This window comes from Agelaius phoeniceus (assembly GCF_051311805.1).
Source record: "Agelaius phoeniceus isolate bAgePho1 chromosome W unlocalized genomic scaffold, bAgePho1.hap1 SUPER_W_unloc_2, whole genome shotgun sequence".
Classification (NCBI taxonomy): Eukaryota; Metazoa; Chordata; class Aves; order Passeriformes; family Icteridae; genus Agelaius; species Agelaius phoeniceus.
The window spans coordinates 546,665-560,062 of record NW_027509867.1 but is presented as its reverse complement, the minus strand read 5'-3'; the positions used below and the strand labels follow the sequence as shown (position 1 = coordinate 560,062).

The following is a 13,398-nucleotide window of genomic DNA, read 5'->3' as shown; positions in this document are numbered from 1 at the left end:
AGTCACTCTGCTCCTGACTGGACACTTCAGGCACACCAAGGAAACAAAGCAACAACAAAACCAAACCAAATCCAGGCAATCAAACCAGAAATGAACGGAGGACTGTCCCTGTGTGTATGAGACACAAGGACAGTGAGGGGAAGGATAAAAGGAATACAGCCCAAAAGGTTAACTGAGGTGAAATTTAAAAGGACTTAACCTTAACTGATACCGTCAACTTCACAATTTAGCAAAAGAACAGCACTTAACAGTACTTAACCTAACTTAAAACCAATGGCTCAATAATTTAACACAGGAATAACACTTAACAAAACTAAGCTAATAACTAGAATAAACTTAACAACTGAGCAAAAGAACAACTCTTAGCAGCATTTAACTTAGCTTAGATCTCCTGACTTAACCTTACTTACTGATATCTGGATATCTGACTGACTCAGCTATCCAAGGCTCTTAAACCCCTCAGAGAGCAGCATTTCTGCCACATTTCCCCAGCACAGGCACTCCTGTGTGCACACAGACACAAAGAGTCAGTGCAAGGCACCTGGGAGAAATTCCCCTGAGGGCAGGAAATGCTCCCTGTGGATCCTTTGGCATCTCCCCAGTGGGTGAAGGGTTGAGCCTGGAGGAGTGGGGGGATCGGCCCAGGTCCCGTCGTTGTTGGGGATCCCCGAGTGCAGCAAACGGGAGAGTTCCCGGCTGGGAGAGGCCCCGCTCAGAGGGAGCCGCTGGCCCAGGAGAGCTCCAAGGGCTCCTTTTGGAGCGCTGTTTACAGGGCCCCAAGAGAGGGGCTTCAGTCCCAGCAATGGTTCATCCTGGCCACACTTGGCACCAACAGCTTTCTTTGGCAGGGTGAGAACAGGGATGTTGTGCCACGGAGGGAACAAAAGCAGTTCCCAGGGCTGCTCCTCCAGAAAGCAGGAGCTGGTTGGGCAGCAGCAGTGCCTGGAGCAGACAGTGTTTTTGATGAGCTGCAGAGGAGCTGAGCCCAGGGGCTGTTGGCCAAGGCCGAGCCCCAAGGAGCATTTCTCAGCTGGCAGGGCGGCCTGAGAAGGGGAGGGGGGAATGCAGCAGCACAGGGCCCATGGAACCAAGGGAGCATTGTGACACTGTGGGGCCCTGTGAGACCAAGGGACCATTGTGACACTGTGGGGCCTCATGGAATCATGGAGAGCACTGTGACATTGCTGGGCCTCATGGAACCATGGGGACCATACTGACGCTGTGTGGCTCCATGGAATGTAGGGATCATTGTGACACTAAGAGGCCCCATCAAACCAAGGGTCCATTGTGACACCACAGGCCCTCATGGAACTGTGGAGACCATTATGAGACTTTGGGGTGTCATGGAACCAAGGGGCCATTATGAAACTGTGAGATCCCATGGAGCCAAAGGTCCATTGTGACATTGCAAGGCCTCATGGAACCATGGAGAGACCATTAAGAGACTTCATGGGCTTATGGAACCAAGGAGACCATTGTGACCCTGAGGGTCCCTGCAGAACCAAGAGGACTATTGTGATAGTGTGGGGCACCATGGAACCAAGGAGACCATTGTGACACTGCAGGGCTGCATGGAACCAAAGCTCCAAGGGGACATAGAGGGGCTTCCTGTCATCTCTGGTCCATTGTGACACTGTGGAGCCAAAGGAGACCATTGTGACGCCACAAACCACCAAGGTCCAAAGGTCCATCGTGACATTGCATGGAACATGAAACAGAGGAGACACATGACACTGAGGGGCCTGGGGAACCACAGAGACCATTGTGACACTGCAAGGCCTCATGGAATCACTGGGACCATTGTGACACTTGGGGCCTTCTGGAACCTAGGAGCCATTGTGACACTCTGGGACCCCATTGAACCAGAGGTCCATTGTCACACTGCTGGACCCCATGGAATCAAAGTATCACTAGGACACTGCGGGGCCCCATGGAACCAAGGGGACCATGGTGATACTGCAGGGCCTCATAAAAGCAAGGGAACACAGAACAGGTCTGGCTGGTTTGGCCTCCCATTGGCTGCCTGACTGGTCCAACTGACCATGGCATGTTGAGGGTCTCTTCTCATCTGCTGCTGAAGCACTGGGGCTCTGTGCTTTCCTTCCAATGGAAAAGAACTGTCCTTCACCTCCAGGCACCCATTGCCAGAATTGGGATTTCACCTCCAAATTTCCTTATATCACGCGATTGTTCCCATAGGAATATTGCCAGGACAAGTCTGTCTTGCAGTGGTTTCACAAGGGTCACTTCCCATCTGTCTCAAAAAACATTGGGGAAGTCTCTGTGCTTTCCTTCCTATGGGAAAGAACTGTCCTGCTTCTCCAGGTGCCCATGGCCAAGATTGGGATTCCACCTCTAAAATTCCCTAAAACAAAAGTTTGCTCCCAGACAAAATCTTCCATTTCTGACAAGTCTGGCTGGCCTTGGCCTACTGAGGCTCTCACCTGCCTTCCAAACACTAGGGCTCCATGCTTTCTTTCTTATAGAAAAAACTGTCCTTCTCTTTCAGGTGCCCATGGCCAGAATTGGGACTTCACCTCCAACCTTCCCTATTGTGACAGACTGGAGGAGATTATTGGCTGGAAACATTCTGTGTGTGGAGGAGGACGGGGCAGGTCCAGCTTTTCCCTGCCCGGGAACCCCAGCCCTGCTTTGCCCTGCTCTGGAACCCCAATGCCCCCAGAGCCTCTATCCCAGCCCAGCAGTGGCTGCCAGTCCCTGGCACAGCACAGGCAATGCTCCACAGCCACCTCTGCAGCCCCCAGCCCAGCTCCTGAGGGACCAAATGAGCCCAAGCCCCACCTGGGGGAAGGGCCCAGGGAGACCAAGGGGTATTGAAGGCTGACCACAAGGCAAGCACACATCTTGACCCTACCTCCTCTTGGAATTTCCTTCTGAACAATGCTGGAATCCAGGGGTTGGTAGCTGTGTGTGTGCCTCTCTATGTCTTTTTTGTCTTTCTCTCTTTCTGTTTCTTCTTCTTCTTCTGTGTCTGTGCTCCTGCAAATCTTGATTAACATTAAATTGAACAGGCTTACAGTTTGTGAAGTTGAATGGGCCATGTTTTTCAGAAGTGTTTTTTGTTGACAGAATATCTGCTGTAGTTTGATATGAGAAGAATTTTAAAAAGTAATACTAAACTTTTTGTGTAACTGACTGTCTGTTAAACCACTGAGATACTGAACACACCTCTGTTAACCACAAATGTTAAAGACTAAAAAAACCAGGCACCTCCTCTTTCTTTTCCAGTCAACAAAGAAGCAGCATGCCTCATCCCCAGCCCCCATCTCAACCAAACCAAACCAAACCAAACCAAACCAAACCAAACCAAACCAAACCAAACCAAACCAAACCAAGCAACCCTGCCATGGGCTCAGCCCCTTCCCCCCTCCCCAGGCTGCCCCCCCACCCCCATTGGCCCCATTCTGACCAAACCAAACCCCAACAACTCCAAACAGGAAAACAAAAGAGGCTACAAAATCCCAACCAGAACAAAGCTGGCCACAGCTATTAAAATATTACCATCAAGTCCCCGCCCTGCAACACAACTCAAACCAAAAACCCCTACAACCTACAATGCACACAAAATAACCCTACAACTAAAATTAAACACAAAAACCCCAAAACCAGCCATAAAACCAATTTTACACAACCCAACCACAACTTTCACCACAAGTTACTGGTGGGTCAGGTGTTAACCCTTTCAATACTTCAATCCTCCCTTAAGGAAAAGAAAAAAAGAAAATATAAGCATATAAAAAACAACATAAAACCATAAAAGTCGGTAAAGAAGAAATTAAATCCCAAATAAAAAAGAAGAAAAAATACTTTTATCTTAAAACTAAAATCCTCTCATAAACTATAAAGAGAAAAACTCTTTTTCTTTATAACACATAAAACTATAAAAAAAGGAAAATATTCAAAATAATATCAAACAAAATTCTCCATATAAACAGAAGTTAAACTAACTGTAATTTCATAAAATGTTTAAAGAGGAAAAAAAAAAGTAATCAACTGTTCCCAAGAGAAGAACACTACTCCCAGATATAAAAATAATTTAAAAATTAAATAATAAAAACTTTTACCTTTAAAAAACTCATCCGTAAAACAATACCCCATAAGTCAACATGGCCCATCAACAAGCTGTAAACAATCTTTTAGGAATAAAAACAACTTCACAATAACAAAGTTCCCCAGACAACTGTTATCCATGACAGAATTAAGAAACACAAAAAAACTATTTTTTCCTCTTGAAAAAAAATCTTCATAACCTTTACTAGAAATACTTCTCTCCCTAAGTAAAATTTAAAAAAGACTATTCTAGAAATAGTAAACTAACTAGAAATTGTAATTTTACTTTCTTTACATGGTCAATAAAAAGAAAAAGTAGTAAAGAAAAAAAAATTGTTCTAAAGAGTTTATTTTAATTCTTACTCATTTTGTCTTTTTTAATTTACTTGGAATAAAAATTTCTTTATATACTTTAAAATTTTAAGCCTACTTTACCTTTCTCGTAATCTTATCTCACAGCAAAATAAATACATAAATAACTAACTGACAATAAAACACACCACACTCATCAGTACATTAATTAAGAAACATCATGATTCAAAAAATCTTAAATTAACAAACCAAAACCACTACAATGTCATAATAAACCTTTTGCCAAAGTGTCTGTGATTTTCTCAAGTTACCAGTAGAGGCTGTTTTGTTGTTTTGAGCTCTTGAGAAACTCTTGTTGATATTTCTCAGTGCATCCAACTCAGAGTACACAAAAAAAATAGATTAAAATTAAAAATAATTTCCTTTTAAATGTCTCCTTGAGAGAGTTGTTTGGGGGATAGGGGTCAGGAATTGTCTGTGCTGCTTGGCCCAGGCCAGGCAGGGCTTTCCCAGCCACATTCCACACTCCATTGCCCAGCTGGAGCCGCTGGTGCCTCTGAGTTGTGCTGCCCCAGCCCCAGGGACGCTCTCCTTGTCTGCCCATTCCCCCACGGTCTCTGGGCAGGGATGGCCTCACTGGGGGCTGCTGACATCCTCAGCAACTTGGAGGCTGCTGCTGAATTTCACTGCTCCAGAGGCTTGTTCAGCCTTCAGCTCTTCAGTGCAGGAATTCAGTGTCCCAGGGCTCATGAACATTCAGAACACCTGAACAAGCCAAGCCTCTGGGAATAATTTGATTTTAATTTTCAAATCCTTTGTGGTTAAGTAGATCTCAGTAGTGCATTGAAACTGAATACATGATATTTAAAAAGACAGCGAGAAAAGATTTTTTAGGTCCTGTTTAGTTTTTTTTTCCTGTTAATTCATTGATATGTGCAATCTCCAATTGACACTGAATCCAAGTACTTCCTCAAGCAGTGTGAATAGATATGCAAATCAGGACCCTTCATGGCTGACAATCAATCAGACTCTGTCCCTACCCCCACCCCACCATTTCCCCCATCCAAGCCCTGGCACTCAGAGCAGCCTTGTGCAAATCTCAGCTCCCTCCAGCCCAGGCTGCACCTGCAGCTTTCAGCTCCTTGGCTCCAAATCCCACCTGCTTTCCTTGGAGAAGGAGCTGCCCGAGACACAGAGGGATGTTCATTTCTTGTCAGCCAACAAAGCCAAGAGAAGGCACAGCTCCATCAAATGCAAAAGTCATTCCTCTGCTGGATATTAAATCCACTTTGCACAGCAGACAGTCTCAGAGCAATGGAAAACACCTTCTGTGCCCAGCACAGATCCCAAGGTCCTCCCAAACCCTCCCTGCCCCAATTCTGCCCAGATTTGCTCTTTGCACACACGAGTCACAGGCTGAAGTCAGGAGCTCCCTCCATGCCCAGAGGGAGGAAAAGAGAGAAAGGGGATGAAGAGCTCTCCTGTGCAGAGCCAAGGTCCAAGTGCAGCCCCTGCAGTGGGAACCACAACTCATCAGGTTTGTGTCCTTTGGGCTCAGGGCCTGGTGACACTCAGAGGCACAGAAAGGTTTCTTGCCAACAAACACAAGATGAACATTTGAACAGTTTAATAACCATCACAGTTCTTCCCTCAGCTCTCTGGGATGTCCCAGCAGCATCTGACATGTCCAGATCCCCAAGGGATTTCTGAAAAGGAACAGTTCTAGACAAGGACATAAGAAAACACAATTTTGTGACAGATATAACACAATTAAGATGTTGACTAATATGGTATTTATTTTAACATCAGAAAGATTGGGCAACTTCCTGGAGCTTAAAGCATGAAACCGTTTGTTGAGAGGCACTTGAATGGCAGAGAGCATCTGGAGGACGAAATCTGGGAGCAATGGAAAGGACATAGATCCTGATAGTCTAGTGAAAAGATGGCCACTTAGACATGGCCATTTCAACAGGAGAGCTAAAAACACCTGATGAAAAAAACAATTAAATAATAGACTGAATATTGGTGACACAAGTAGATGGAAAGATCAGCATTTCTTCTCCTGCCATTAGTAGAACAATCCAGTAGATCCAGAAAATTCCTGTTCCTGATGGGAAAACTTTGCCATTTCTCAAAAGAACTCAGATTACCTAGATAATAACGATTTTCTTGTATATTAGGAACCTAAAAAGTATTAACACCTGTGCCCCTTTCCAGGCAGACATCAGCTGTGTGCCCATGAACAGGCAGCGCCACTTGTGCCCTGAGGTGCCCAGCTGGGATTGGATCTCTCTGAGAGCACCTGAGGGAGAGCAGAGCACCTCGCAAACTGCAGGTCCCTGATAGCCCCACAGGGATCCTGTGCCATCAACATCTGCTCTGCTCCAGTCTGAAACAGGGCCCAGCATGGTGCCGGGATCATCAGAGAGCTGAGGTGTGTGCTGGAATTCAATGCCCTCCCCATCCCGCAGCAGCCCTGCATTTCCCTGCTGCAGCCTTGGTCTCCAGCCCAGCCATGGAGGCTCTTTGGGCTCTGGAGTGTTGCTGCAGCCCCCAAGGGCAGCTGAGCTCTGCCTTTGGCACAGTCAGGCCTGGGCAGCGCAGGCCATGCTCAGCAATTGCTTGTGTGTGCCTGGCCTTGCTGTCAGCCCTGGCAGCGGCTGCGTGGCCCCTTTGTGGCCCTGTGCTGGCCCAGCCATGGTGGCCCAGCCCCTGTGCAGGCCCAGCCCAGGCCAGGAGCATTGCGGCTGGGAACGGCCCCTGTGCCGTGGTGCCCACGGCAGCCTTGGGGCTCTGTGCCCCATGGCCTCCCTGCTGGGCAGCCTCTGCCAGCTCCTGCAGAGCCCCTGGCACTTGTGGGGCTGCACAGACAGCCCTGCCCCGGGCTCTGCCGGCCTCTGGGCCAGCAGAGAGGCAGCCAGGGCTGGCCATGGCTGGGAACAGGCCCTGAGCCCTGCAGGAGGATGGAGCTGGGCCACAGCCAAACACAGCCCAGGCCAAAGCTGGGCTCAGCAGCCAGGGCTACCAACGCATGGGCACAGAGGCTGGCACTGACAAATGTCCTGGGCCCCCTCCCTGCTCTGTCCATGCCACCAAGGGCACAGAGCAGCCTCCTCTCTGGGCCACTTGCCTGTTTGCAATGCCTTGCACAGGCGCTGGCCCTGCCCCACAAGGCCTGGCCTGAGTCCTGCCCCTGCACGCTCAGCCAGGCTGAGATGGACACTGATGGTTTCTGGGCCAGGCTCTCGGAGCCCAGCCCAGCTCCCTGCAAGCTCTGCCAGCTGCCCTGAGCTCTGGGCAGCACCAAGGGCCTCTCTGAGCCCAGCCCAGCCCAGCCGGCTCTGGCCCCACAGCTCTGCTCAGGCCAGGCTGCTCTGGGCACTGGCCCCACGGCCTCAGCCCCTGCCAAGGCCACAGCAGCAGCTGCAGCTGCCACAGGACTCAGCCCCAGCCATGGGGGAAGGTGCTTGGCCAAGGCCAAAGGAGGCTCCCTGGCTGCCCTGCTCCCCTCTGGCTGAGGTGCTGAGAGCTCTGCAGCCCCTGCTGCCATCCCATCTGCCCAGGGCAGCACCAGAGCCAGGGCCTTGGGGCCCTCAAGAGCTGCTCCTGCTCCAGGCCCAGGGCCCATGCCAAAGCTGGGACAGCCACAAAGCTGTGCCCATTTCTGTTCATTGCTGCTCTGATGGGGATGGATCCTCAGCCACATGGAGGATGATGATGAATTTTACTGCTCCGGAGACTTCTTCTTTCTTCAGCTCTTCAGTTCAGGAATTCAGTGAGAAGAGCTCATTAAAATGTGTTCAGGATACCTGAACAAGAAAATACCCTGGGGAATATTTCAAGTTTTCAGTTCTTAATATGGTTAATTCGAGAGATGACAGAAGTGTCCTCAAACTGAATATACAATTGTATAAAACAATGCCGAGAGTACAGTTTTGTTCTGTTAAGTTTTTTTTTCCTGTGTTATAGATTGATCTCAGCAATGTCCAATTGATATTGATCCCCAGCAGCTTTTAATGCAGTTTGAACAGATATGAAAATCAAGACCCTTCATGGCTGACAATCAATCAGAATTTTTCCCCACGCCCTCCCCATCATTTCCCTCATCCAGCCCCCGGCACTCCTATGGATCAGGAATGGTGTGGCCAGGAGGAGCAGGGCAGTGATTCTTCCCCTGTGCTGGGCACTGGTTGGGCAGCACGTCGAGTGCTGTGTCCCGTTCTGGGCCCCCAATTTATCAAGGACATGGAGGAGCTGGAGTGTGTCCAGAGAAGGGAAACAAGGCTGGTCAGGGTACTAAAAGTCTTGTGAGGAGCAGTGGCTGAAGGAGCTGGTATTGTTTATCCTGGAGAAGAGGAGGCTCAGGGGAGACCTCATCACTCTCTACAACTCCCTGACAGGAGGGTGCAGCCAGGTGGGGGTCAGGCTCTTTTCCCAGGGAACAGTGACAGCACAAGAGGACACAGCCTTCAGCTGCACCAGGGGAAGTGTAGGCTGGACATTGGAAATATTCTTCACACAAAGGGTGATTGGGCATTGGAATGGGCTGTCCAGGGAGGTGGGTGAGACACCATCCCAGGAAGTGTTTAAGGAAAGACTGGATGTGGCACTCAATGCCATGATCTGGGTGACAGGGTGGTGTTAGGTGCCAGGTTGGCCTTGATGTTCTCCAAGGTCTTTTCCAGCCTGGTTGATTCTCTGATGATTGTGACCCTGCAGGGCCCTGGGGAAGCAAGGGGCCATTGTGACACTGTGGGGCCTGGTGGCACTAAGAGGACCATGGTGACACTGTGTACGACATGGCAGCACAGCGCCAAGGGGCCATGGTGACACTGTGGGGCCGGATGGAAGCAAGGAGTCCATGGTGACAGTCTGGGTCCTGGTGGAACCACAGAGGCCACTGTGACACTGCGGGGCCTTGTGGAACCAAGGGGCCATTGTGCCACTGTGGAACCAAGGAGAGCCTTGGGAGAGCCTGGGGACAATGGAATCAAGGGGCCATTGCTCCATTGCAAGGACTCTGGGGACTGAGGGAACAATTGTAACACTGTGGTGCCCCATGGAACCAAGGGTCCCTGGTGACACTGCAGGATCTTGTGTCACCAGGGCTCCATTGTGACACTGAAGCACCAGGGAATTCATTGTGGCACTCTGAGGCCCCCTGGAACCAAGAGGCCACTGTGACCCAGCAGGGCCCTTTGGAACCATGCAGAGCATTGTGACAGAGCAGGACCTGGTGTCCCGATGGGGCCATTGTGACCCTGCAGGGCCCCATGGAACCAAGGGGCCAGGGCTGCTCCTCAGGGACTCCTGGAATGAAGGAAACATGTTTGACACCGTTGTGGCCCTTGGGACCAAGAGGCCATTGTGACACTGTGGAACCAAGGAGAGCATTGCTGCACTGCCAGACCTCATGGAAACAAGGATCCATTGTGACACTTTAAGGCCCAAGGATCCAAGGGACTTTGTGACACCAAGGGCTCCCATGGAACCAAAGGGACATTGTGACACTCGGAAACCTCATGGAACCATGGAGACCATTGGGACACTCTGGGGTCTCATGGAACCATGGTGACACCCAGTTGTCTGGGAGTGTGCATCTGCTGGAGAGTAGGAGGGCTCTGCACAGGGCCCTGGACAGGCTGGATCCAGGGCCCAAATCCAACAAGGTGAGCTTTAACAAGTCCCAGTGCCGGGTCCTGCACTTTGGCCACAACAACCCCTGCAGCTCTACAGGCTGGGGACAGAGTGGCTGGAGAGCAGCCAGGCAGAAAGGGACCTGCAGGGACTGATGGACAGCAGGCTGGACATGAGGCAGCAGTGTGCCCAGGTGGCCAAGAAGGCCAATGGCTGCTGGCCTGGCTCAGGAATGGTGTGGCCAGCAGGAGCAGGGCAGGGATTCTTCCCCTGTGCTCAGCACTGGTTGGGCAGCACCTCGAGTGCTGTGTCCAGTTCTAGACCCCTTGGGGTGGGCATTCGGGAGAAATTTGTAGCAGGTAGAGTAAGAAAAGCAAAGTGAAGCCAAGGAAATGCTCAGGGTAGTTTGGGGGTGGCTGCCAGGCAGCCCTGGCTCTGAGCAACAGCATCTGCAGTGGCACAGGAAACTCCCAGCTGATGGGAACAAACTTTCTGGCTGAGTGCAGAGGCCAGGACAAAGCTGAGTGGTTTCCCTGGTGTCCCGCAGGCCTTGCTGGCCGCAGGGGCTGATGGCATTTGTGCTCCAGCAGCCAGGTCCCTCAGCTTCTCCTGCCAGGCCCAAAGCCCATCCTGTCAGTCCTGCAGAGCCTCTGCAGCTCCTCCTCATTGCCCAGAACAGGGAGCCCCAGAGCCAGACACAGCAGCCCAGATGTGCCCCCCTGGCCTGGGGTGCCTCTGGCAAGGGAGCAGCAGCAGGCACTGCAGGAGCCTGCAGACAATTCCTGCAGCACTTGTAGGATGATCCTGCTGCCCAAGGGACGTTCCCATGGGGCCAAGGCAGGAACTGCAATGGGGAGTGGGGCCAGAGAGAAAAGGGCAAACAGGGATGGGCTGTTTGCAGGGCAGGGAACAGGAGTGGGCAACAGGAAGAAATTTCTTCCATGAAGAGTAAAGAAAGCAAAGGTGCAGCCAAGGAAATGGTCAGGGCAGTTTGGGGGTGGCTGCCAGGCAGCCCTGGCTCTGAGCAACAGCGTCTGCAGTGGCACAGGAAACTCCCAGCTGATGGGAACAAACTTTCTGGCTGAGTTCAGAGGCCAGGACAAAGCTGAGTGGTTTCCCTGGTGTCCCGCAGGCCTTGCTGGCCCCAGGGGCTGATGGCATTTGTGCTCCCTCAGGTTCATGTCCCCACAGCAACAGCATGGGGGTGCTGGCCCTGCTGTGTGCAATGCAAACAGGGGCTGCTGAGGCAGTGCTGCCGTGTCTGTGCCTGCAAGGATGGGGCACCTGTGTGAGCTGGGGGAGAGGCCAGGGCTGCAGAGGGGGGATGTTGTTGGCAGCTGCATGAGGACGCTCTGGGACGCTGCCCTGGGCTGTGCAGCGCACTGGGCATGGATCAGCCCCTGCTCTGCTGCTCCTTCCCGTCTGGCCCAGGGCCCTTGCAGAGCCCCAGCCATGCTGTTTGCCCCCAGCCTGCCCACGGCCAGCCTGGGGCTGCTGACGGGGGTTTCTGTGCTGCTGAGCATTGGCCTGGCCGTGTTCTTGAGAGAGCCTGGGCAAGGAGCCTGGAGCCCCCAGGGCCTGGCCTGAGGCGTCAGCGCTGCCCCAGCAGTGCCCATGGCCTGTCCCTGCTGCAGCCCCGGCACTGCCACCCCCAGGGCTGTGCCCGGCCCCGAGAGCACTCAGGCCCTGCAGCAACACCAGGGCCACCAGGGCAGCGGGGCAGGGCCACGGCAGCAGCACTGGCAACACCAAGTGCTGCTGCTGCTGCTGCTGCTGGGCACAGCTGCTGGGCCAGCACTGATCTGCCCCAGCTCTGCACACAGACATTGCTGCTGCAGCTCCACAGAAGGCAACAAAAGGGCATCTCTGCAGAAAACTCTGCTGGGAGATCCTTTAGTTCCTTTAAAACCACCAAGAGCACAGCCCCTCATTGACACAGTGTGTGGCCACAGGGAAGGTGGAGAGAAACAAAATGAGAAATGGTACAAACAATGACATTTCTTTGTGGACAATATGAAAAAAGTAAAACAAAGAAGAAGAACCTCCAAAATGAAACTAGCAAGTATCAAAGTTGACTTTTATTACAAGTGATTTGCAGAAATTTCCAGCAGTTTAATGTTTCTGAAAGCATCCAGTCATCAGTCTCCACACTGCAGCCTTGAGCTCCTGGTTCCTCAGGCTGTAGATGAGGGGGTTCAGGGCTGGAGGCACCACCGAGTACAGAACTGACAGGGCCCCATCCAGGGATGGGGAGGACATGGAGGGGGGCTTCAGGTAGGAAAATATACCAGTGCTGAGGAACAGAGAGAGCACGGCCAGGTGAGGGAGGCAGGTGGAAAAGGCTTTGTGCCGTCCCTGCTCAGAGGGGATCCTCAGCACAGCCCTGAAGATCTGCACATAGGAGAAAACAATGAATGCAAAACATCCAGAAAATAAACAGGCACTAACAGCAAGAAGCCGAAGTTCCCTGAGATAGGATTTGGCACAGGAGAGCTTGAGGATCTGTGGGATTTCACAGAAGAACTGGCCCAGGGCATTGCCATGGCACAGGGGCAGGGAAAATGTATTGGCCGTGTGCAGCAGTGAATAGAGAAAGCCACTGGCCCAGGCAGCTGCTGCCATGTGGGCACAAGCTCTGCTGCCCAGGAGGGTCCCGTAGTGCAGGGGTTTGCAGATGGACACGTAGCGGTCGTAGCACATGATGGTCAGGAGGGAAAGCTCTGCTGAGATGAAGAACGTAAAGAAAAAGAGCTGAGCAGCACATCCAGTGTAGGAGATGGTGCTGGTGTCCCAGAGGGAATTGTGCATGGCTTTGGGGACAGTGGTGCAGATGGAGCCCAGGTCGCTGAGGGCCAGGTTGAGCAGGAAGAAGAACATGGGCGTGTGCAGGTGGTGGCCGCAGGCTACGGCGCTGATGATGAGGCCGTTGCCCAGGAGGGCAGCCAGGGAGATGCCCAGCAAGAGGCAGAAGTGCAGGAGCTGCAGCTGCCGCGTGTCTGCCAATGCCAGCAGGAGGAAGTGCCTGATGGAGCTGCTGTTGGACATTTGTGCTGTCTTGGCATGGGGATCTGTAAGAAAAGTAATCATGGAATAGTTGGGTTTGGAGAGGACTTGAAATATCCGAGCAGAGCCTGGGGGCACTCTCCCCCCACTGCCTGCCCAGGGCTCTGCTGCCTGGAGCTGTCCCTGCCAGCAGCTGCTTCCCTGTGCCCAGGGCTGGGCCCTGCCAGTGCTGCCAGAGCCCAGCCCAGCCCTGGGGGCTCAGCTCTGCCCTGCAGAGCCCTCCCAGCTCAGGCACTGCCCAGGGGCAGCTCTGGCTCTGTTGCCATCAGAGCAACCCTGAGGAGGCTGGAAAAGCAACACTGATGCTGCCTGTGA

The 13,398-nt window shown here is 52.0% G+C and overlaps 1 protein-coding gene across 1 annotated transcript; it reads right to left on the bottom strand.

Annotated features, from left to right (window-relative positions):
* Window positions 1-12,132: 12,132 nt before the first annotated feature.
* Window positions 12,133-13,065, bottom strand: LOC143692620 (olfactory receptor 14I1-like). Its single transcript, XM_077172870.1, has one exon. It carries the CDS (start codon window positions 13,063-13,065, stop codon window positions 12,133-12,135), a length of 933 nt encoding a protein of 310 aa, XP_077028985.1.
* Window positions 13,066-13,398: the final 333 nt, after the last annotated feature.

Excerpts from the sequence above, each read along its gene's own strand:
- LOC143692620 (XM_077172870.1), bottom strand. The coding sequence starts at position 13,065 with ATGTCCAACAGCAGCTCCATCAGGCACTTCCTCCTGCTGGCATTGGCA.